This window comes from Myotis lucifugus, unplaced genomic scaffold (assembly GCF_000147115.1).
Source record: "Myotis lucifugus unplaced genomic scaffold, Myoluc2.0 scaffold_136, whole genome shotgun sequence".
In the NCBI taxonomy this organism is placed as follows: Eukaryota; Metazoa; Chordata; class Mammalia; order Chiroptera; family Vespertilionidae; genus Myotis; species Myotis lucifugus.
The window spans coordinates 1754529-1776276 of record NW_005871184.1 but is presented as its reverse complement, the minus strand read 5'-3'; the positions used below and the strand labels follow the sequence as shown (position 1 = coordinate 1776276).

At 38.8% G+C, this 21748-nt stretch overlaps 1 protein-coding gene across 8 annotated transcripts in view; it reads right to left on the bottom strand.

Moving 5' to 3' along the window:
• Window positions 1–694: 694 nt before the first annotated feature.
• The window catches only part of ANKRD17 (ankyrin repeat domain 17), a 183143-nt gene continuing 162089 nt past the window's right edge, over window positions 695–21748 (bottom strand). For 3 of the 8 annotated variants that reach the window (XM_014460635.2, XM_014460628.2, XM_014460631.2), the window contains 5 exons: window positions 14681–14878; window positions 5295–5543; window positions 4071–4249; window positions 3287–3451; window positions 695–2641 (listed from right to left, as the gene is read on the bottom strand). In XM_014460635.2, coding sequence (XP_014316121.1) covers window positions 2582–2641; window positions 3287–3451; window positions 4071–4249; window positions 5295–5543; window positions 14681–14878 — 851 coding nt within the window. In that variant the 3' untranslated portion in view covers window positions 695–2581. Of the gene's footprint in view, window positions 2642–3286; window positions 3452–4070; window positions 4250–5294; window positions 5544–11048; window positions 11233–14680; window positions 14879–21748 lie in introns of those variants that run through there. The other 5 variants (XM_014460629.2, XM_006094390.3, XM_023758640.1 and 2 more) reach the window with 4 other exon arrangements.

The following is a 21748-nucleotide window of genomic DNA, read 5'->3' as shown; positions in this document are numbered from 1 at the left end:
AGGTAAACAAAATCATTTCTAAAGTAAATCTATAAACAGATTACAAAACAACTGCAATATTAACTATTTTGGGATATAAGGTCTAAACTAACCTAAGTGTTATTTCCAAGAATTAAGTAACTTTGTGAGAGACACACATCGATTGGTTGCCTGCCACAGGCCCCCCGACTGGGGCAGGTAAAAGAACCTACATCCCAGGAACCTGCCCTTGACCTGAGACACTTCTCTCTTTGGTGCGAGGGGCTCACGTTCTAATCACTGAGCCATGCCAGTCAGGACTTAAGTCACTTCTTAAAAGAATGAGAGAAAAGAAATACATTGGGTCATCTGCAATTACAAATACCACATACTTTCAAAAGGGGGGGGGGGGGGTAGAGTCCTGGATGGTCCCAAAAGATAATGCTTTGTAATGTTCAAATAAAAATGCACTGCATTACATCTGAAATATAAAAAATGTATTTGAAAAATGTTCCTAATATAGGCTTCTAAAAGCATGTTATTGTATTTAATAAGCTCGATCTCCAAAATTAAATATGGAACATCCCAATCTATATCCCCATACCAGAGCTTGAAACTTAAGAAAATATAGGGCTTTTTCTCTTCTTTTTTCAGTAAGATACTGAATTTTAAGAAATTCTGTTTTGTGAATCAATAGAACTCATGTGTTGTAATAAATATGGGGTGGTATCTGTTATCTAGCAGGGTAATTTTAATTGGAAAATAACCCTAATACAGGAAAGAAATTAACCAAAAATTATAGGATAGGGCCAAAAGTCATATATAAAACATTCTATTAAACAGCATTATATCCCTTTCTTAGTAAAGTGCTACAATTTTATTTCATAGCTGTATTAATTTGTAGGGTCGTATTTAGCCTTTCCTTTAAATCTGGTTGTCAATCAGTCAGATATAAAAACAAATTTAGCTATTTTAAGACCACACCCTAAATTATAAAATAAATATATGTTTGTTTACAGACCTCAAGGATATGTTTGAGAAATCTCCTTTTTATTCTTTATTCATGCCAGAGATTTAAAAAAAAATGTTTTTCATTTAATTGAAGAGCCAAGGAATCATTATTAATATTGTCAATGCTGGTGATTTATCTGAATTTTAGTTTGTTTTACCACTGTGGAATTTGTCTAATTAAAAAAAAACACAGATTGATACATACTTCACTTTTATGATTACCTTCTTTTACATTTCAACCATACAAATTTATTTTTCCATATGAGACAGGGTAGGACACATTCTTCTTGTATACGTTACTGTTTATTGTTTCAAGTGAATGGAATAAATTCCACTGAATAGTTTAGTGTGGCCCTGTATCCTATATAAACAGGTTAAAAGAAGACTTTATTTTATAATCTGTGTATTCACGTCTACCATAAATTGTCTTCATGACAAGTGCAGAATTTCTTTAATTACTTGCCTCAAGTTAGCTGTTGATCCTTTTCACTGATAATACACAAGTATAGAGAACAAGAAGCCTTTAAAATTGGGGGGAAAATACTTTCCCCTATATTACTGAATATTGGAATTTTATGTTGACTCTGGATGACCAGGAAAGCTAGTGTTAAGAATCAATATTACCCAATATAAAATAGTACACTGAATTGTTTAATAACAAACAGTACATTAAGAGCTTGTATATGCTGACTGGGAACCAGTGGTGGCTTTTAAATTCTCAGAAAGGCTAAACATTTTATGGTTAGCAGAAACCACAGGTGATGATGAAGGTGCTCCATGTCTCTGTAGCAGCCATTACATTAAAAATGTTTACAAATTATGTCACGAGCAGTAAGAGAATTTTACTGGTATTAGTGATAAAGGTGAAGAGAAGAAAGGGTGAAGTGTGCATTAGTTAAGTGTGGCAAGGCAATAAAAAGAGAAAAGTGATAAATTTCTTCTATACGTGCTTTGCTGCAAACAAATTCAAAAGAGCAATATGGATATTTAAAAAGCCAATGTTGGGAAACATCCATTGATAATGCCCGTTGTTTTACTTTATACTTAAATTACACAAGCAGAAAAGTTATGCTTATTAATAGTTTAATGTATGAAGGAAACATCCAGATTTCTGAATATGAAGGTACATATCTCACATTAATTTAAGTCTACATAAAGTAGAGCCTCTATACTGACATATTGAAATTTACTTTCTGCTTAGCCTTCTCTGTTATGTAAACAATTGTACATTTATTTGCCATTCTAAAACTTCAGGATCAAGTTTACATAATTTTGCTAAATTTCCGTGTTTGCTCAGAAGCAGTTTACAGTACTAATACCAACCAGCCAAAGAACAGCTTCAACAGAAAGTTATGTCCAAAGGGGAAGAGGGAGAGCAAAAAAGAAAAATGGTAAGAAAAATGCTAACTAAGGTAAAACAGATGATGATGGGGAATGGGCAGTCACAAATGTTCACAGAAAATAGGTCAGTTAGTAAGTTCTTCTGCAAAAAGCCTACACACTTCAGTCAAGCACATCAGTAGAATGATTTGGGAGCATAAAAATAGTTTTCCGGCCACTTGTGATTTCCTCTGTATGAAAAGGAATCTGCAGGCTAACAAGCTGATCTTCATCAGCCAAGCTGGTTCATATGCACGCTGTTCATGTGAGGTGCCCAGGGTCCAGTCCACACCTATGAAGAAAGAACATGCATTTTATTAAATGTGTATTTAACATATAGTTGACTAAAATAAAACTCTAGCTATGGACTAAAATAGCTAAATCTCATTTAATTTGCAACATACTTGAAAACAATGAAGAAAAGCAATAATAAACCACTTTTACCAATTATTTCCTTGCCTCTCCTCTTATTCCTCAAATAGGATCCAACATCATTTTTTTAAAAACCATTACCTGGGTACATAGATTTATGACTGTAGAAGGAAAATGAGTCAAATATATTAAACATACACCAAAAAAACACTAGAATATACAATGTATCTATGAATTTGTAATTATACATAGTTTTGACATTTATGATTCTCTCAATAACCTCTATATGGCCCTTTTCATAACTAGTAAATTTTGATCTATAAAATTATAAAACTTTGCAACTTGAAATCTTTTAATTACCATCTACTGCCCAACGAAATACATTATGCCGTTCATAATTTTAGCACAAATTATGTACCATTTTCTACATCCCTCTGCTATTTTAAATTTCCTTAACTGCCCATATTCACCATAATCTCTCACTACCGTAATTTACTTGTATTCTATTTGTCCCAGCATCTCATACACACTAATACATAAATGTTCACTTAATGATCAGCCTTACCGTTTGAGGGCCATTATTTTCTGTGGAGCTTGAAACCATCTTTATTAGGGAGTTCCAAGAGGGGTCTGCAGCATGAGGGCCATTAAATATGGGTCCTGCAGCACCATCAGGAATAGGTGCTACTGAAGGAATCATTGCATTCCCATACATAGAAAAAGGCATACCCTTAAAAAAGGAGGGAAATAAATATTATGCACATTCAAGTCACTGCTCACTTTTCCCAATATAATCAATAGCCCTAAAATTAATATTTGAGCCCTGGCTGGCTTGGCTCAGAGGATAGAGCATAGGCCTGTGGTCTGAAGGGTCCCGGGTTCGATTCCGGTCAAGGGCACATACCAGGGTTGCTCGATTCCCAGTAGGGGACGAGCAGGACACAGCCTACCAATGATTCTCTCCCATCATTGATGTTTCTCTCTCTCCCTTTCCCTTCCTCTCTGAAATAAAAATATATTTAAAAAAATTAATATTTGAAACTGCACCTCATTTTGGAAAAGTGTAGGTTATCTAGGTAATCTAAAAATTACTTTCCATTATAATGATTTCTTGTAGCATTAGATATACATAAGCCTACTATATCCAAAATATTTTGTCAAAAAACATTTCTCTGAACTGAAAAAAAATTAAGATTTATAAATATTTATATTTTAGCCAGATTTTGACCTATAATTGTAGGCCGAAGCCCCAAAATCATTCCACAGATGCTTATCCCCTTGAAAGTAAAATAAGACTAAGAAGAAAAACATCTGGAAATAATGAAAATGTTTATTTAAATCACCATTACCCCAACTTTAGGAAAGTCCATGTATCCTGCAGGAACATGCTGATGGAATGTACCAGAAGGAGTTACAATTCCTGTACTCTCTCGCTCCATTGCTTGATGCTGTGAAAACACTCCTGGATCAGACATAGGCCTATGAATCATAGGATTTCCCATCCCAGGGTTACACCAGTCAACTTTGTCTGAGGGAAAAACAAAAAGGCAGGAAAAAATAAATGGTGATATTTAAAATTAGAAGACAGCAAAATAAAATGTTTTATGTATTTCTAGTATTTTCTACATTAAATTATGAATTCCTTCAGAATAATGACCTTCTTTTATATATTTACTGCAGTATTTCTATGTTTGTAGGTAGTGATATAATACTCTAACAAAATAACTTAAACACTTTGTGTTACAAAACAAAAGGAAAAAAAGCCAACATAGGGTGAAGGATAAAGAACCTCAAAAGAAATATTAACATCTCTTTAATATGAAATGAAGAAAAGAATATGTTTACATTAGATCAAGCATGTCAAATATGCGGCCCACGACGAGTATTTTTGCAGCCCAGCCAATATAATGGCATATAAGAAACGTTTTAATAAAAATTTCATAACGTAATTTTTACAATATCCTGTTATACATAATTATTAATAACAAGCTACAATGTTTGCTAATGACTGATTACTATAATTGTGTTGCATTCATTTCCCTTACAAGCCTTACGTTCAGGCGCACTATTTCTTTCCATTAATACTAGCAGCAAATATTTTAGCAGCCGATTGCCATGTCATTATGACTTGTTTAGTGTGCACAACAGGAAATATTTTGCTTTCGGAGAACAAGAAAAATAGGTTAATTTGCATTACACTTATTAATCTGTGCAGTTATCTAGTGTCTGGTGAGTTAATGTTCAAGGAAAAATATTAATTTTTATTAAAATGTTCTATTATTTTATGTTAACAATTACTCATTTATTTCAGCCCTTTGTATTCAGCATGTCTCTATCGAAATAAACCTATGTGTCTATGAAAATTGAAGCTTTTTGTTTTTTTTGCGGCCCACATAAACTTAAACCTTGTTTACTTGGCCCATGTTAGCCTTTGAGTTTGACATGCTTGCATTAGACTATTTTCAAAAAGCAATGATAAATTTTATGGGAGGTAATATGGGAAAAGTAAATGTTCTGAACTCTTAAATAAAAGTGATTACTTAATTTCCTGTAAGCAGAAAAGCATATCATACCTTGATTGCCACCAATCCCTTCAAAAGACCAGATGCCACTATGCCCTACTGATGTGGACAAATTACTCCCAATAACAGATGGAGCTGAAGTTCCAGTTTGCCTGATACGTGCAGAACGTTCAGTCCCAATAGGGACTGGAACTTTTCTGTCCTGAGAGACGTTGCTGGGCTTTTCTGACCCTAAAGGTACTGATGATGGGGCAGGAGAAGGTGCACGAACTCCGGAGGATACTGACTGTGCAGGAGAATCTAGAGAAAAGATATTTTGAAATAGTATACATGTCATCTATAGAGCATGAAATTTTGTAAAACCAAATCTTAAATCTAAAGATGTCTTAAATATACATTCTGAAGAAAAATAAAATATGAGAAAAATGTTTAAATAATAAGTAATGCATGTTAAAACTTAAAGTTCCATGACTTCATACTCATTTTTTAATGTGGTGCACCTGGCGCACAATTTTTCCATTTAGTTATTTGATAATTGAATGTGAAGATGTACATGCTGTAACTATACATGTAATAAACCATTAAACTAATTAATATTTAAATTAATTAATCCTTGACTTTGAGTAAAATAAAGAGCAATGAGAAGAAAATGATTAAATTTTTTTAAAAATGGAGGTAGGGAAAATCATGCCTATTTTGACAAGTCCCAATCATGAGGATATTTTTCCATTGATTTTTAGAGAGAATGGAAGGGAGAGGAGGGAAAGACAGAAATATCGATGTGAGAGAACACATCGATTGGTTGCCTCCTGCACAGGCCCGACCAGGGCAGAGCCTGCAACCCAGGTATATGCCCTTGACCAGAGAGTGACACGCTATCCACTGAGCCAAATTGGCTAGGGCCCTTGGTATCCTATATAATAAAAGCCTAGTATGCTAAGTGTCTGATCATCCGGTAGTCCATTCAAACAACCAAAGCGTAATATGTTAATGATATGCTAAGGCCACTCAACTGCTCGCTATGATGTGCACTGACCACCAGGGGGCAGATGCTCTGACCAGTAGGTTAGCTTGCAGCTGGGGTCTGGCCAATCATGACTGAGTAAGATGGGCCGGTCATGCCCTGGAGCCCTCTCACGGTCCCTCCCGGCTGGCCAACGTCCCACATCCCTTCCCGGCTCTGATCGTGCACCGGTGAGGTCCCTTGGCCTGGCCTGTGCCCTCTCGCAATCCGGGACCCCTTGGGGGATGTCAGAGAGCCAGTTTCAGCCCAATCCCGCAGGCCAGGCCAAGGGACCCCACTGTTGCCTGAATTCATGCACCGGGCCTCTAGTATTATGCTAAAAAACAAAGGACTCAGATATCTAGCAAGTCTGGAAAAGCTAGCTGAAGAAAAAAATAAGTTTCTTTAAATCAGTACTTCACAGAATCTTAATATGCTTATAAAATATCAAAATACTATGCGGTATACCTGAAACTAATACAAATTAACATTGACTGTAAACTATAATTTAAAAAATAAAAAACAAGAAAAAGCTATGCCTTACTACCCGACTTTCTTTTACTATACATATATATATATATATATATATATATATATGGTGTGTGTGTGTGTGTGTGTGTGTGTGTGTGTGTCTACACCCAAAGGAATTCAAGTAGTTAATAAATTTGCAAAAATCTCTCTTTCTACATTCATGCACACAGACACAAAAGCATGTTTCTATTTCCTGAAGCACTTCCCCAGGAATTTGGAAGACAAAGAAAAATTCAATAAGATTAGCCTGAATATGTTTTAAAAAAGACTTCTCATATATAGTTTATAATCATATAGACTGGAAAGTACTGTGAAGATCAAGTCCATCTTAACTAAGGCTTGCAGAGGTCTATTTTTTGGTTAAGTTGATAGGATCATCTATCTGTGAGTTATAGTGACATTAACTAAAAAGAGTGAATGTGAAAGCACTTCATAAATTATACTTATTATACAGATATTGTTATTATTGGGGACCAAAAACATGGAACATGATAGGCTTATCTATCTATCCTATATAATAAAAGCCTAGGTGGCATCACGCCCTCATGTGACGTTGTCACAAGATGGCTGCCACAAGATGGCCAGCAGGGGAGGGCAGTTGTGGGCGATCGGGCTGGCAGGGGAGGGAAGTTGTGGGTGATCTGGACAGCAGGGGAGCAGTTAGGGATCAATCAGGCTGGCAGGGGCGATCAGGCAGGCAGGCAGAAGTGGTTAGGGGCAATCAGGCCGGCAGGCAGGCAAGCAGTTAGGAGCCAGTGGTCCTGGATTGTGAGAGGGATGTCCCAGATTGGAGAGGGTGCAGGCTGGGTTGAGGGACACCCCTCTCCCCACCCCGCCCCTGTGCATGATTTCGTGCACTGGGCTTCTAGTATGAATATAAAAGGCTGATATGCAAAGTGTCCCCTCGGGAGTTTGACTGGGAGACTGTGAAGTTTGAGTGCTCGTATGACCACCAGGGGGTGGCGTAGAATGAAGGGAGGCCCCTGCTGGCAGCCAGTAGCCAGGGAAGGAGGGCCCCAATCGGTCCTGATCGCCAGCCCGGCCTAGGGACCCTACCCGTGCACGAATGTTGTGCACCGGGCCTCTAGTTATTTATACAAGTGAACCAAGAAAACTATTATCCTCTAATGACAAGTTGAAGTGTACCTTGTGTGGTCATGGATCCACTAGCATTACTTGACAGCATTTACTTTTAACAAAACAAGAAAATGCAAAATCCAGGTAAGTATCTTTAAAGCAATTTAAATATTTGAAAATTCAACTTAAAAAATCCACTAAGCTAGCAAAGTCAAAACAAAAAACATGGGTAACATAAAACAAAACAGACAAAGTGGATCCAAAGATACAAGTGAATGGGGACAAATCACCAACAGCTGTAAGATTCATGTAGTATCAGCATCTGTGTGGAAGGAAGCAATATGAGAACCATAAAACATTCAAAGGAACTAAAAGGAAAGCAGGGCAGGCCAATGAGAATAGGTGAAACTGGGAGAGTTCTGCCTATGTGTGGATGATTGCAAGGGATTCACAATAAGGTCTAAAAAAGCTGGTGCAATAGGAGCCCTATGAACTCTCAAAAGTACTTGCTGAAGCTTCCTTCCAGGATAAAGCCCCATACTGGTAAGAAACTTCTGGGAACAGATTCCAAACTGAGCAGGAAAGGACAACAGATGCAAAGAGAACATCCAGTCAAGAGCAGGGCAGATGGGGTGTGGTGGGTGGGTAAGGACAATAAAGCCAACACATGAAGTATAAGACTATATTTTTGCACACCTCCCTACAAGAGGAATTCTGACACCTTTAAGCTAGAAAACATATCCTGACCCACATATTGCTTCTATAAATTCAGGAAAACTAATTTCATTTAAAACTGCAAAACACAATAGAAATGCAGTAAAATTCCATAGAAAGCTATTATATGAAATAAAAGATATGGATTTTTGTAGACAACAAAAGCATGCCAGAAAGAAAGCTATATCCTAATATTCCAAAGGCACATTAAAAAGAAACTATACCCTAAAATTCCAAAGTGAGCCATAAGAAAAAAAACAACAACAACAAAAAATGAACAGCATAATTCTAAATTAGTAAAACTGGAAACAAGATGACAAAACTCAGGAAAGTATTAAAATGAAAGAAGACTCCAGAAAAGACTAATAAATTCAACTATTTATAAGGAATGCAAGATGGTATAAAGACTAGGGATAAACAAAATTTTGTTTATTGCTTTTTAAACCATGTATTGAAAGGGCATAATTACATTCCTGTGAAAAATGAACCCAGAACAATTAACACCAAGACATAGTCAAAGGAAGCGCCAGGAAGGCAGGCAGGCAGGATGGTCAGAAGGAAGGATGAATGAACCTTACCTTCCCCGAGGCCCATTCCCAGGAACCTGCCCTAACCTCTGTGTATGATCTAGTTTTTCTTTTCCTGTATCCTACCAAAAACAAAAGCAACGCAAAATGAGGGCAACTCTCTAACATTCTGTTTAAATGAACAGAATAACTAGGCTTGCCTGCTGACCTGCCCCATTTAGACATTTGCCCTTTTCGTAGATTCTGCCACCACACTAATCATAGTTTTTATCACATGACTGTTTTCTGCTTTCACCCTGCAGGTTTACTGGACTAAGGACAAGCATCTGACTAAAGAACGATCCATTTCAGGCTAGCCAGCAATCTTTGACTGGCCTGGCCTGACTTGAACATATGAGCTGAACCAATCATATTCCTTATTCAGGAAGATGCAATTAACAAACAGAAAAACTGGTTAATTAACTATGAACTGACTCTTTGAAAACTACACACAAGATGAGATTATGAAAAAGTCTAGGTATAAAGAGAGTAAACAAAGAAGACTCACAAGAAACAGACCATGAGTAAGAGACCATAAATCCTCTAAAGCAGCGGTTCTCAACCTGTGGGTCGAGGCCCCTTTGGGGGTTGAACAACCCTTTCACAGGGGTCACCTAAGACCATCGGAAAACACATATATAATTACATATTATTTTTGTGATTAATCACTATGCTTTAATTATGTTCAATTTGTAACAATGAAAATACATCCTGCATATCAGATATTTACATTACGATTCATAACAGTAGCAAAATTACAGTTAGGAAGTAGCAACGAAAATAATTTTATGGTTGGGGGTCACCACAACATGAGGAACTGTATTAAAGGGTCGCGGCATTAGGAAGGTTGAGAACCACTGCTCTAAAGAGAGAGATGGAAAGAATAGCTGTCCCAAACCCTTGCTGGTTCTGACAATGTCCCTGCATCGCCTTATCTTTTTTGTTGTTATTGTTAGTCCCCTCCCCAAGATATTTTTCCATTGATTTTTAGAGAGAGTGGAAGGAAGGGAGAGAGACACAGAGAGAGAAACATCAATGTGAGAGAGACACATCCATTGGCTGCCTCCTGCAAGCGCCCTAACCTGGGCCAGGAATCTAGCCTGCAACCAAGGTACACGTGCTTAACAGGAATCAAACCTGGGACCCTTCAGAATGAGGGCTAACACTCTATTCATGAGCTAAACCGACTAGGGACCTGCATACCTTAAAGTAAACACCATTTTCCTTGAGATTCCTTCCATAGATCTATATTCCTTCCCATGAAAAGAGCCTAATTATTATAATTTCTTTGATTAGAAAACAGCAAAATCTAATTCAGAGCCATGTTATTTTAAAATATACCAGCTTATATAATTGGAGAAAAAAAAACAGGTTTTAGAAGTTTTGTGGGGCCTTATACAATCTTGGGAACCTTTTTCAGAAAAAGAATAGAAAATTAGGTAAAGACCTTGGCAGGGCCCCTTGCAAATGAGGTACTCTGAAGCTTAAGCTTCACTGGATTCATGGTAAATCCACTTCAGCTTTGAAATGACAGAGTTCTGAATTCAAATCAAAAGAGCAATATGACTTACAAAATGAAAAAGTGTTCCTGCAGGAAAATTACACTGTATTTTCTTCATTCAGTGTTTACTAAACTATAGATCATGAGATGAATGTGGTTGGTCATGACTAGCATAAAATTTTTAAAGGTTAAATAAAGAAAACAGAATAGAAAATACCAATGTGAAACATACAGGAGTCAGTTTTGTAAATATGTTATTTCAACTATACACAACATGTACATGCATAGTGAACGTAAAATTAGTTTTTTCCTTTCAAAATTGTAATGGTTTTTTATTGCTTTTTGATCTGACATTTTATAAGATTGAATGTCAAAATGGCCCATTGACTAATTTGCCAAGGACTGAAACTCACAGACCAGAGCCAGTGATCAGTAATCAATGCACGAACTGGCTGAGTGTTGGTAGGATAGACTTTAGCAGTTTGAGTGAGATAAGGTCTCAGGTGACCTCTACCCATCCGGTGTGCAGAGGCTCTTAGACATCACCAATCTGTTGTGGGGCCTCAAGAAGGGATTCTTTTCATGTGAACCAACTGCCTAGAGAAGAGTTGGAGTCAGACAAAACAAACTAAATAGTCATTAAAAAGCAACAATATTTAGATTTATATTAGGTAAGGAAAGTGCAAATTAGTTAAAAATTGAATATCAGAGGTAAAAGTGTGAGGGTCTTGCCTGAATCAATCATTCTAAAAGTTGCAAAATAATGACTATAAATTCCTTGTAAATTTATGAGTTATTATATTCTAAGGAATAGTGTTCCCTTTTCTTGCACTTAAAATTTTATGTATAATCATTATGGTCTCATGGATTGCTTTATCCAATGAGCTGCCATTATTCATTTTGGTGGTCAAGTTGTCCTGAATTTGGCCAGTGAAACCCCTTCAAACTGTCTCTCGTCTCCTTTTGACATATCCCTATCATTCTGAGCACTTAATTACTTTCTGACAAGGTAAGACTTTGTGACACTATAAAGCTCTCCTTACACTTCCTATGCCCTAGGTCAGGGGTCCTCAAACTTTTTAAACAGGGGGCCAGTTCACTGTCCCTCAGACCGTTGGAGGGCCGGACTATAGTTTAAAAAAAAACTATGTGCCGGAAATGGTTTGGCTCGGTGGATAGAGCGTCGGCCTGCGGACTGAAAGGTCCCAGGTTCGATTCCGGTTAAGGGCATGTACCTGGGTTGCAGGCACATCCCCAGTAGATGTGCAGGAGGCAGCTGATCGATGTTCTCTCTCATCAATGTTTCTAACTCTCTATCTCTCTCCCTTCCTCTCTGTAAAAAATCAATAAAATATATTTAAAACAAACAAACAAAAACAACAAAAAAACTATGAACAAATTCCTATGCACACTGCACATATCTTATTTTGAAGTAAAAAAACAAAACGGGAACAAATACAATATTTGTAAATACATAATTTACAAATTATGTAAATTTGTAAATTATGTAGTTTGAGGACTCCTGCCCTAGGTATTTCTCCAAGAAGCTCTAGCCTTTTTTAGTGGAAAAAATTATTTAACAGGAAGATCTGGACACTAAGTATGCTCACTGCTGCTGCTGATTCATCGTTTTCAGTAGATTGAGCTAGAGGAAAAATGACAATTTTATATGATTCCATCCAATACATATGTAACTGAAAAATCATAATTCACATTGATCCTCTAATTCCATATGGTTTTCCTTGCCTTACTCCATTTGCACACTTCTGTCTTCTCACATCTTCATCAGTATATTTATTTATTCATTTCTCAATCCTACATTATATCCCATGTAGTTTTAGAACTGCATGTCCATAATATTACTAAAAAAAACCTGTTCTAAGTAGAACTGAAGATCTGTCTGTTGAAATCTACTTGTCTTTTGAATGAAGGGCCCATTATTTTCTTCTTATACTGGTACATTATTTTCATACTTCTTACATTATTTCTGGCATGTTTCTATCACAATCACTTTGAATGCTTTCTTAAACCATTCTCATTTAGTGACATCTGTGCAAGGATAATCAACATTCTTTCTTTGTGACAGTCCTTATTATTTGACAAACACAAAAGAACTATACAGCATGTAAATTAACAATGCCATGCTTTAAGTGGCAATGCACTTTTTAAATTTTTTACTTATTGACTGATTTTAAAGAGAGAGGAAAGGGAGGGACAGAAAGAAGAAGGGAGGGAAGGAGAGAAAAGGGAGATGGGAGGTAGGGAGAGAGGGAGAGAGAGAGAGAGAGAGAGAGAGAGAGAGAGAGAGAGAGAGAGAGATGATAGAGAAATATCGATTTGTTGTTCCACTTATTTATGCATTCATTGGTTAATTCTTATATGTGCCCTGACCAGGTATTGAACCCTCAAACCTTGGCATATTAGGATGACGCTCTAACTAACTGAGCAACCTGGGCAGTGCCAGCAATGTACTTTGATATGCTCTTAAATATTTAATATTTAATATTTTAAAAATATGTTTTATCCAGTTTAGAGAGGAAGGGAGAGGGAGAGAGATAGAAACATTGATGAAAGAGAAACATCAACATCTATCGGATGCCTCCTATATGCCCCCTACTGGGGATTGAGACTGCAACCTGGCCATGTGCCCTGATTGGGAACAAACCTGTAAGATCTCATGGTGCATGGGTTGATGCTCAGTGAGCTACACTAGCTGGGCTAATTTTTTTTAATTCTATTAACCAGGCTCTCTTACCTGGGTTCTAACACTCATAGGAAAAATTCATAGTTTAAAAAATTGTTCTTACTATAATTTCCTCAAGGAGAAAGTAATTTGATGTCTTTATTCTCACACACAGAAAATTAAAAACATAAAAAACCAATAGCCTTACTACAGAATTCTGTTAATATGACTTGAATTCCCTATTTATGACAGATCTTCCTTAGTTTGAAAATCTAATTACTGCCTCCAAAATCTGACTACAGTTAAAAATACACATGTCATAATGTGAAATCAGTTGGGCTGTTAAATACAGTAAATGAGACTTAAAGGTAATCAAAAAGCATATGATGTTTATACTTTAAATTTTTTTTAAATCATATATATATATATATATATATATATATATATATATATATATATATAAAATTTTAGTGAGAGAGGAAGGGAGAGGAAGAGAGAAACATCGATTGGTTGCCTCCCATCAGGGATGGAACCTGCAACCTAGGTATGTGCCCTAACTGGAACTGAACCCACAACCCTTCGGTGCACAGGACAATGCTCTAACCAACTGAGACATACAGGCCAGGGCGTTATTTATACTTTTAAGGTTAGAAAACTTTCTCCTTGGTAGCTGTATTCTCAAATAAAACTGAAGTTAAGATAAATCAATAGGTGGTACAGTAAGATATATTTTTCCCCCTCAGATCCTTCTTATAAACGTCAATAAAATATTCTAGATTTGATATAATTAAGGTTGATTTCAGTAATTTAAAAACTTGGAAATTCCATTGAAATTCTTCTTACCATAGATGAATACAAATTACATTTTTTAAAAATCCTCACCTGAGGATATGTTTATTGGTTTTAGAGGGAGAGGAAGAAGAGAGAGAGAAACACTGATTGGTTGCCTCCTGTATGTGACCCACCAGGGATCAAACCTGCAACCTTTTGGTGTATAGGATGATGCTCCGACCAACTGAGTCACCCGTTCAGGGCCCAATTACATTTTTATAGTATTAAAATTATGATAAGGTTTAAAAGTTAAAAATTCTGAACTTTCAAAACTTAAATCCTTTAAAATTTTTAAGAAAACATATATGTTGCCCTGGCCGGTGTGGCTCAGTTGGCTGAGCATTGTCCCATGAACTAAGAGGTCGCTGGTTTGATTCCTGGTCAGGGCTTGATCCCCAATAGGGGGCATGCAGTAGGCAGCTGATAGGTGTTTCTCTCATTGATGTTTCTCTCCCTCTCCCTAAAAAGAAAGGGAAAAAAAAAACATATCCACAAACGTCTTCTTAGGAAATTACAGTGTATATTACTCACCATTTGATGCTGATGAACCTGGGGTCAACAAACTAAGTGGGGAAAAATGTTGTCTATTAAAGTTAGCAGCTGCGGGTGCTCCTCCAAGGGGTGCCCCAGGTCCATACATCTGACCTCCTGAAAGGTTTGAGGCAAAGTTTCCCAAATGTGTAGAAGAAGGTGTTACAGAACCATATGGCGAGTCCATATTGACAATACCTATAATGGAGAAAATAATCATAATTTATAAAAGTTATCCCACCCCAGGAAAAAAAATTAGAAAAACTTAAAATTCTAAGAACCCTCCTAATATATAAAAAAATTTTAAAATATATTTTTTATTGATTTCAGAGAGGGAAGGAAAGGGAGAGATAGAAACATCAATGATGAGAGAGAACCATCGATCGGCTGCCTCTTGCACTCCCCCCACTAGGGATCGAGCCCGCAACCCAAGCATGTGCCCCTGCCCAGAATCAAACACACAACCCTTCAGTCCGCAGGCTGAAGCTCTATCCTCTAAGCCAGTAGTTCTCAACCTGTGGGTCGAGACCCCTTTCGGGGTCGAATGACCCTTTCACAGGGGTCGCCTAAGACCATCGGGAAACACATATATAATTAATTACATATTGTTTTTGTTATTAATCACTATGCTTTAATTATGTTCAATTTGTAACAATGAAATTGGGGGTCACCACAACATGAGGAACTGTATATTAAAGGGTCGCGGCATTAGGAAGGTTGAGAACCCCTGCTCTAAGCCAAACTAGCTAGGGCTAAAAAAAAATTTTAGATTAAAAAGTCTCCTTGCTTACTTCTTTGTCCACTGACCACCATTTCCCCCTCTATTTCATAAACATAACTACAAAAATAATTATCAAGAAAAATATAATTCTAATAGTTAATATTTTATTATCTATATATATAAAAAGCCAGCAACTAGAACTCTGTAATGACCGGTTCCTGTGACGCCCACTGCAGCCTGTGAACCATCTAGATCAGGAGTCGGGTAGCCGGCCAAACTCCCATGGCCCCTCCCCCCAGCCGCCCCCGCCCCCGATGGGCTTCCCCTACCCTGATCGAGGACGGGGCAACTAGCCAACCCCCCTGGCCCCTTCCACCGGGCGCCCCCTCACGATCACCCCCCAACCCCGATCAGGAGTGGGGCTGGCCAGCCAACTGCCCATGGCCCCTCCCCCTGGCTGGCCCCACCTCCGATAAACCCCCCTCACACCAATGGGGAGAAGGGCCGGCCAACCTCCTGTGGCCCCTCAACCTGGCAGGCCCAGCCCTGATCTGCCCCAATTGGGGCTGGGCTGGCTGGACCCCACCTGTGCACGAATTCATGCACTGAGCCTCTAGTTTATTATAAAATACATGTATATTTAATATCAACACTGAAATTTAAATAAGTTAAGGGCCAAGGAGTTACATAAAATTTTATCTTTAAAAAACTTAGGGGAAAGCCCTGGCCATTGTGGCTCAGTTGGTTGGGCATCATCCCATCGACTGAAAGGCTGCTGGTTCAATTTCAGGTCAGGGCATATGCCTGGATAGCAGGCTGGATGCTTGTTGGGGGGCATGCAGGAGGCAGTCGATGATGTTCTCCTCTCACATTGATGTTTCTCTCTCTGTCTCCCTTGCCCTTCCTCTCTCTCTAAAAATCATAAAAAATATTTTAAAAAACAAAACAAACAAAACTTAGGGGGAAGGGAGGAGTGAATAGGCAAAACAGAGGATTTTTAAGACACTGAGAGTACTTTGTATGATACTATAATTGTAGATTCTGATCATTAAACATTTGTTCAAATCCACAGGAATATACATCAGTCACTGAGAGTGAATCCTAATGCAAGCTAAGGACTTTGAAAAGGATGTGTCGATGAAGGTTCATCAATTCTAACAATATTCCAGTCTCGTGCGGGATGCTGATGGGAGAAGGCTATACCTTTGTGGAGACAGGGGTATACAGAAAATCTCTGTACTTTTCTCTCAATTTTACTGTGAACCTAAAAGTACTATAAAAATTTAATAAATCCTTAACAAGAAAACTACAGGGGAAAAAGAAAAAGCTGTAACTATACTTCTGCAACAGAGAAATCTTGATGGTTAGCACCTTAACTAAGTGGCCATACTTTCCATAGCCAACACTGGGACAATGTCATTGAGTGCCTCCTGATGTAAGGCAGTGTGAGTTTCAAAACACCACCTCTCTGATGTTCTTGCTAGAAATGTTGGACTTCAATGTAGTCATGGGTTGAAGAAACAGTGAATCTGACATGTGAGACATTTTTTAGGGCAACTGGGCTCTTCAAAGGATTCAATGTCAAGAAGAACAAAGGAAGGTAGTAAGATGTTTTAGACTGGGAGAGAGTAAAGAGATATAGCAGGCCACAACCACCATGCCAAAGCAAAAGAAGAATCAGCTGCAGCCACTGCTGCCGCAAGCCCCAGGTGCCCAAGTAGGAAGAGACGGGACAAAGACAATGGGAATCCTGTGGGAAGGCCCTCCCCACATGGCCAATGGAAAGCCTGGTGACCCCAAATCTGCCCCCAACTGGAATCCACCCACATGTCCAACATTAGCAGAATGGATGTTATTGCGTGTGCATGCAATGAATGGGATACTACACTGCAATAAAAATGAACAAACTTTTGCTACAGGCAACCTGGATGAATCTCACAAATGTGATGTTGGAGTGAAAGGAGCCAGAAACAAAAGAATGCAGACTCTTTTCACAGAGGTCACCCTGGATCAAGGGGACTGATGATTCCACTACTGCTGAGTCTCTCACCTCCTCCCCAGGTCAGAGGCCCAGTTTAGGGAGGCTTAGGCCTCAGGTTTGGCCCATATGGTTGTGGTTGGTGAGGGGTCAATGCTGAGCCTCCTTTTACTGGGCCAGACCATGGTAGTCTTTCACAAAGAACAGAGACATCCTTGAAGGCTCACAAGCTGGTCACTTGTCAAGATTACCTGCCCCCTCCCTCACCCCAAGGATGACCCCCAGGATACAGAAGACAAATCTGATGGCCACTGTTGATATGAGGACCTTTGTGCCTTCTGCCACCCAGGCCTCCTCAGTGAGACTATGCCTTCCCAGCTGAGCTAGAGGGAGCCCTCTGTGACCTAGTGGCCATATGTTTCCCTGTGGCCCTGTGACAGCTACTATGACAGTTACCATCCTTACTCAGTAACACCCACCCCTGTCCATCGCGTCCCCCATATGGGGTCCAGTGTTTCATCACTGGGGTGAGGTGTGCACTATTTCTGCTGATCCAGCCTCCAGGACCCCATCTTTGCTCCCTCAACTGCCTCCTGGGTCTTCTTTCCCCTTGCCAACAGACTGCTGAGCAGGAAACTTATTTGGTGCTATTTTTTGTGCATCTGTCCACCCAGCCCCCAGTGCTGCCCTCGATTCCTGAGCCCTAGAACAGTTTCATACCATTCCCCTCTTCTGGCTGCTTGTTTTAGGTCCTTTTTGTTGATAACCCCTGCTCCCAATGTTGGCAGCTGCTCTGTGAAACTCCCCAAGGTGTCTGACCTGGGGTCAAGTTTGGATGACTGGGACAGAGTCACTTCCCGAAAGGCCACTCTCCCTGCTTTTGGTTTTCGTAGTTTTGCTATCAGTAGTATGGCCAATACTGCTGTGGTCCGTGATTGTTCTCCTTGATAAATGTACATCCCCTCACAGTCGCAGTGCCTGTGGCATTTCTGTGGCTTCCTCCACACTAAAGTATTTCTGCCCAAAATGAGTGAGGCTCTTAGTGCCCTCGAGGCTCTCCAGACCTCCCAACATGGGAGAATTGGGAAACTTTTCACGAGACTTCCTCCCTGGCCTCCCCATTCTTCTGGTGTCGCTTTTTCTGGATTTGACACAGGTCCATGAGATGTGCTCTAAAGCCTCTGGTGGGCCTACCCTATTTCCACTATAGCCCATTTCCCTTAAACTATGTAGTTGTGAGGACACCAGCCCTTTCATTTGAATTTTGTGGATCTTCACCTGGCCTATCTTTGGGTGGAAGCTGGACAGTCCTGACACGCTCTCCCGACCTCTGTCCCTACGTCACTGTCACTGGTTGTTTTCTGTGAAAACAGTGTGAGCAGGCTCAGTCTTGAACTGGCCCTGAGGAAATGGGTCAGGAGTTGTGTGGCCAAGAGGGAGGGATGAGACCCATTGGAGAATTGAAAATGAATTTTTTTCTTTTTAACAATTTTTATGTTAGTAATAAATGCAGTGGGGGGAAAAAAAAAGACATAACAGCCAAAGGCAATGTGTGAACCTTGATTTGATCTTGGATCAAAAGGAAACACCCCCTTCCCCCCGCCACACACACACACACACATAGGCATAAAGGATGTATCTGGGATGAAGGTAATGCATATTTGGTGCTATTACTGAATTAATGTTAATTTTCTTGGGTGTAGTAATAGTGGAATAGAGTTGTAAAGGCAAACATGCCTGTTTTAACCTGAATCTAATGAATTATCTTCTGATGGACTCTCAAGTTAATCTTCAATACTAATTTTGGCTCTCCTCAACTCTACACACTCCTTCAATCTTGACTCCCTTATAGAGCTTACTGTATCTTTCCACAAAATAAGAATTTACTTCCCTTTTCTCTAAATCTTAATTTTACTCTTTCTCAACATATCACCTAGATTTTCATATTTTTTGAAAGGTGAAGTATTATAAATTGCAATTATTAAAAATGAAATATAAAAACATTTCCAATGCATTAGTATATTATCTTTCCAAATCAAATTATAGATTCTATTGCTTTAGTACAAGATAAATTGTTTTTGAAAGTACACATAAATACTTCAGCGAACCCCCAGCAAAGTAGTATTACTGATGTAAATGTTCATTATACTAGTCACACATTATTGAAATGAGTAAAAATAACAATCATTTCCCATTAAATTTAGAATTTTTTTGTTAGAGAATGTCATCCTATATCAGTGATGGCGAACCTATGACACGCGTGTCAGAGATGACACATGAACTCTTTTTTTTGGTTGATTTTTCTTTGTTAAATGGCATTTAAATATATAAAATAAATATCAAAAATATAAGTCTTTGTTTTACTATGGTTGCAAATATCAAAAAATTTCTATATGTGACACGGCACCAGAGTTAAGTTAGGGTTTTTCAAAATGCTGACACGCTGAGCTCAAAAGGTTCGCCATCACTGTCCTATATAATAAAAGGCTAATATGCAAATCAACCGAACAGCGGAACCACTGGTCACTATGATGAGCACTGACCACCAGAAGGCAGACGCTCAACGCAGGAGCCGCCCCCTGGTGGTCAGTGCGCTCCCACAGGGGGAACACCGCTCAGCCAGAAGCCCTGAGCTGGGCTCACAGCTGGCGAGCACAGAGGCGGTGATGGGAACCTCTCTGCCTCCGTGGCAGCGCTAAGGATGTCCGACTGAAGGCTTAGGCCCGCTCCCTATGGAGAGCCATCAGTTGGACATCCCCCAAAGGCTCCTGGACTGCGAGAGGGCACAGGCTGGGCTGAGGGACACCTCCACCAAGTGCACAAATTTCATGTACCGGGCCTCTAGTGTCTTTAATAACACAGATCAGGTTGGCAATCTTTCTGTAAAGGGCTAAATAGTAAATATTTATAGGCTGTCATTAGAGCAAAAAAGCAACTATAACAATATTAAATGAATGGGCATGGCTGATTTCAACAAAGCTTTCTGAACACTAAAATTTGAATTTCCTATTTTTTTGTGTTACTAATATTCTTTAAAAGTTTTTTTAAAAATACACTTAAAAAATCTTATACAATCTTATATCTCAGTTATAAAAAAATTACAAATGTAATAAAAGAGGTAGCGTCCTAGCCGGTTTTGCTCAGTGGATAGAGCATCGGCCTACGAACTGAAGGGTCCCAGGTTCGATTCCAGCCAAGGGCACATGCCCGGGTTGTGGGCTCGATCCCCTGTAGGGGGCATGCAGTAGGCAGCCAATCAATGATTCTCTCTCATCAGTGATGTTTCTATCTCTCTCTCCCTCTCCCTTCCTCTCTGATATAAATAAAGAAATATATTTAAAAATAAAAAAGAACGTAATTCATGAAAAACAAAACAGGAAGCCAGACATACTTGGCCCATGGACCATAGTTATCCATCACTAGCATGGATTCTCTTAAATTGCTTGAAATTTTCCTATTAAAACATATAGCTCTAAACCCAATTTGGTATTCTGGATTAAACATTACAACAGAGAAAGGATATCATTGAAAAAAAAACTGATAAAATTTGAACAAAGCTTGCAGTTTAATTATATTGTATATTATTTTCTTAGTTTTAATAAATGTACCATGATTACTTACATAGATATTTAACATTAGGGAAAGCTGCGGTAGTTACAGAACTCTTCTATAAATATAAAATTATCTCTAAGTAAATAGTTAAGAAAATAAAGTAATCATTCACAAATATACTCTATAAATATCAGCACTTTCTAACAGAACTTTCTATGATAATGTTATATGTTCGATATGTTAGCCACTAGAGATATGTGTTTATAAAGCATTTGAAATACTAGTATGGCCAACTTATAGCCACTAAGGAAAACAATAGGGAGGATCCTCAAAAAAACTGAAAACAGAACTACCATACAGATCTAGCAATTCCATTCCTGGAAATATATCCAAAGGAAACAAACAAACAAAAAAACTAACTAAAAAAGATATCTACAATCCCATATTCATAGCAGCATTATTCATAACAGCTAAGATCTGGGAAAAACCTAAGTGTCCATTTGGCAGATAAATGAATAAACAAGTTGTGACATAGTATACTAGAGGCCCGGTGCACAACATTTGTGCACTGGGGAGTGGGGGTGGGGGAGTGTCCCTTAGCCTGGCCCTGCACCCTCTCGCAGTCTGGGACCCCTTGGGGGATGTCAGCCTGAGGGGTCCTTAGCGCTGCCTTGGAGGTGGGAGACGCTCCTGCCACCGCCTCTGAGCTCGCCAGCCGTGAGCCCAGAATCTGACAGCAGTGCTCCCCCTGTGGGAGCGCACTCACCACCAGGGGGCAGCTTCTACGTTGAGCGTCTGCCCCCTGGTGGTCAGTGCA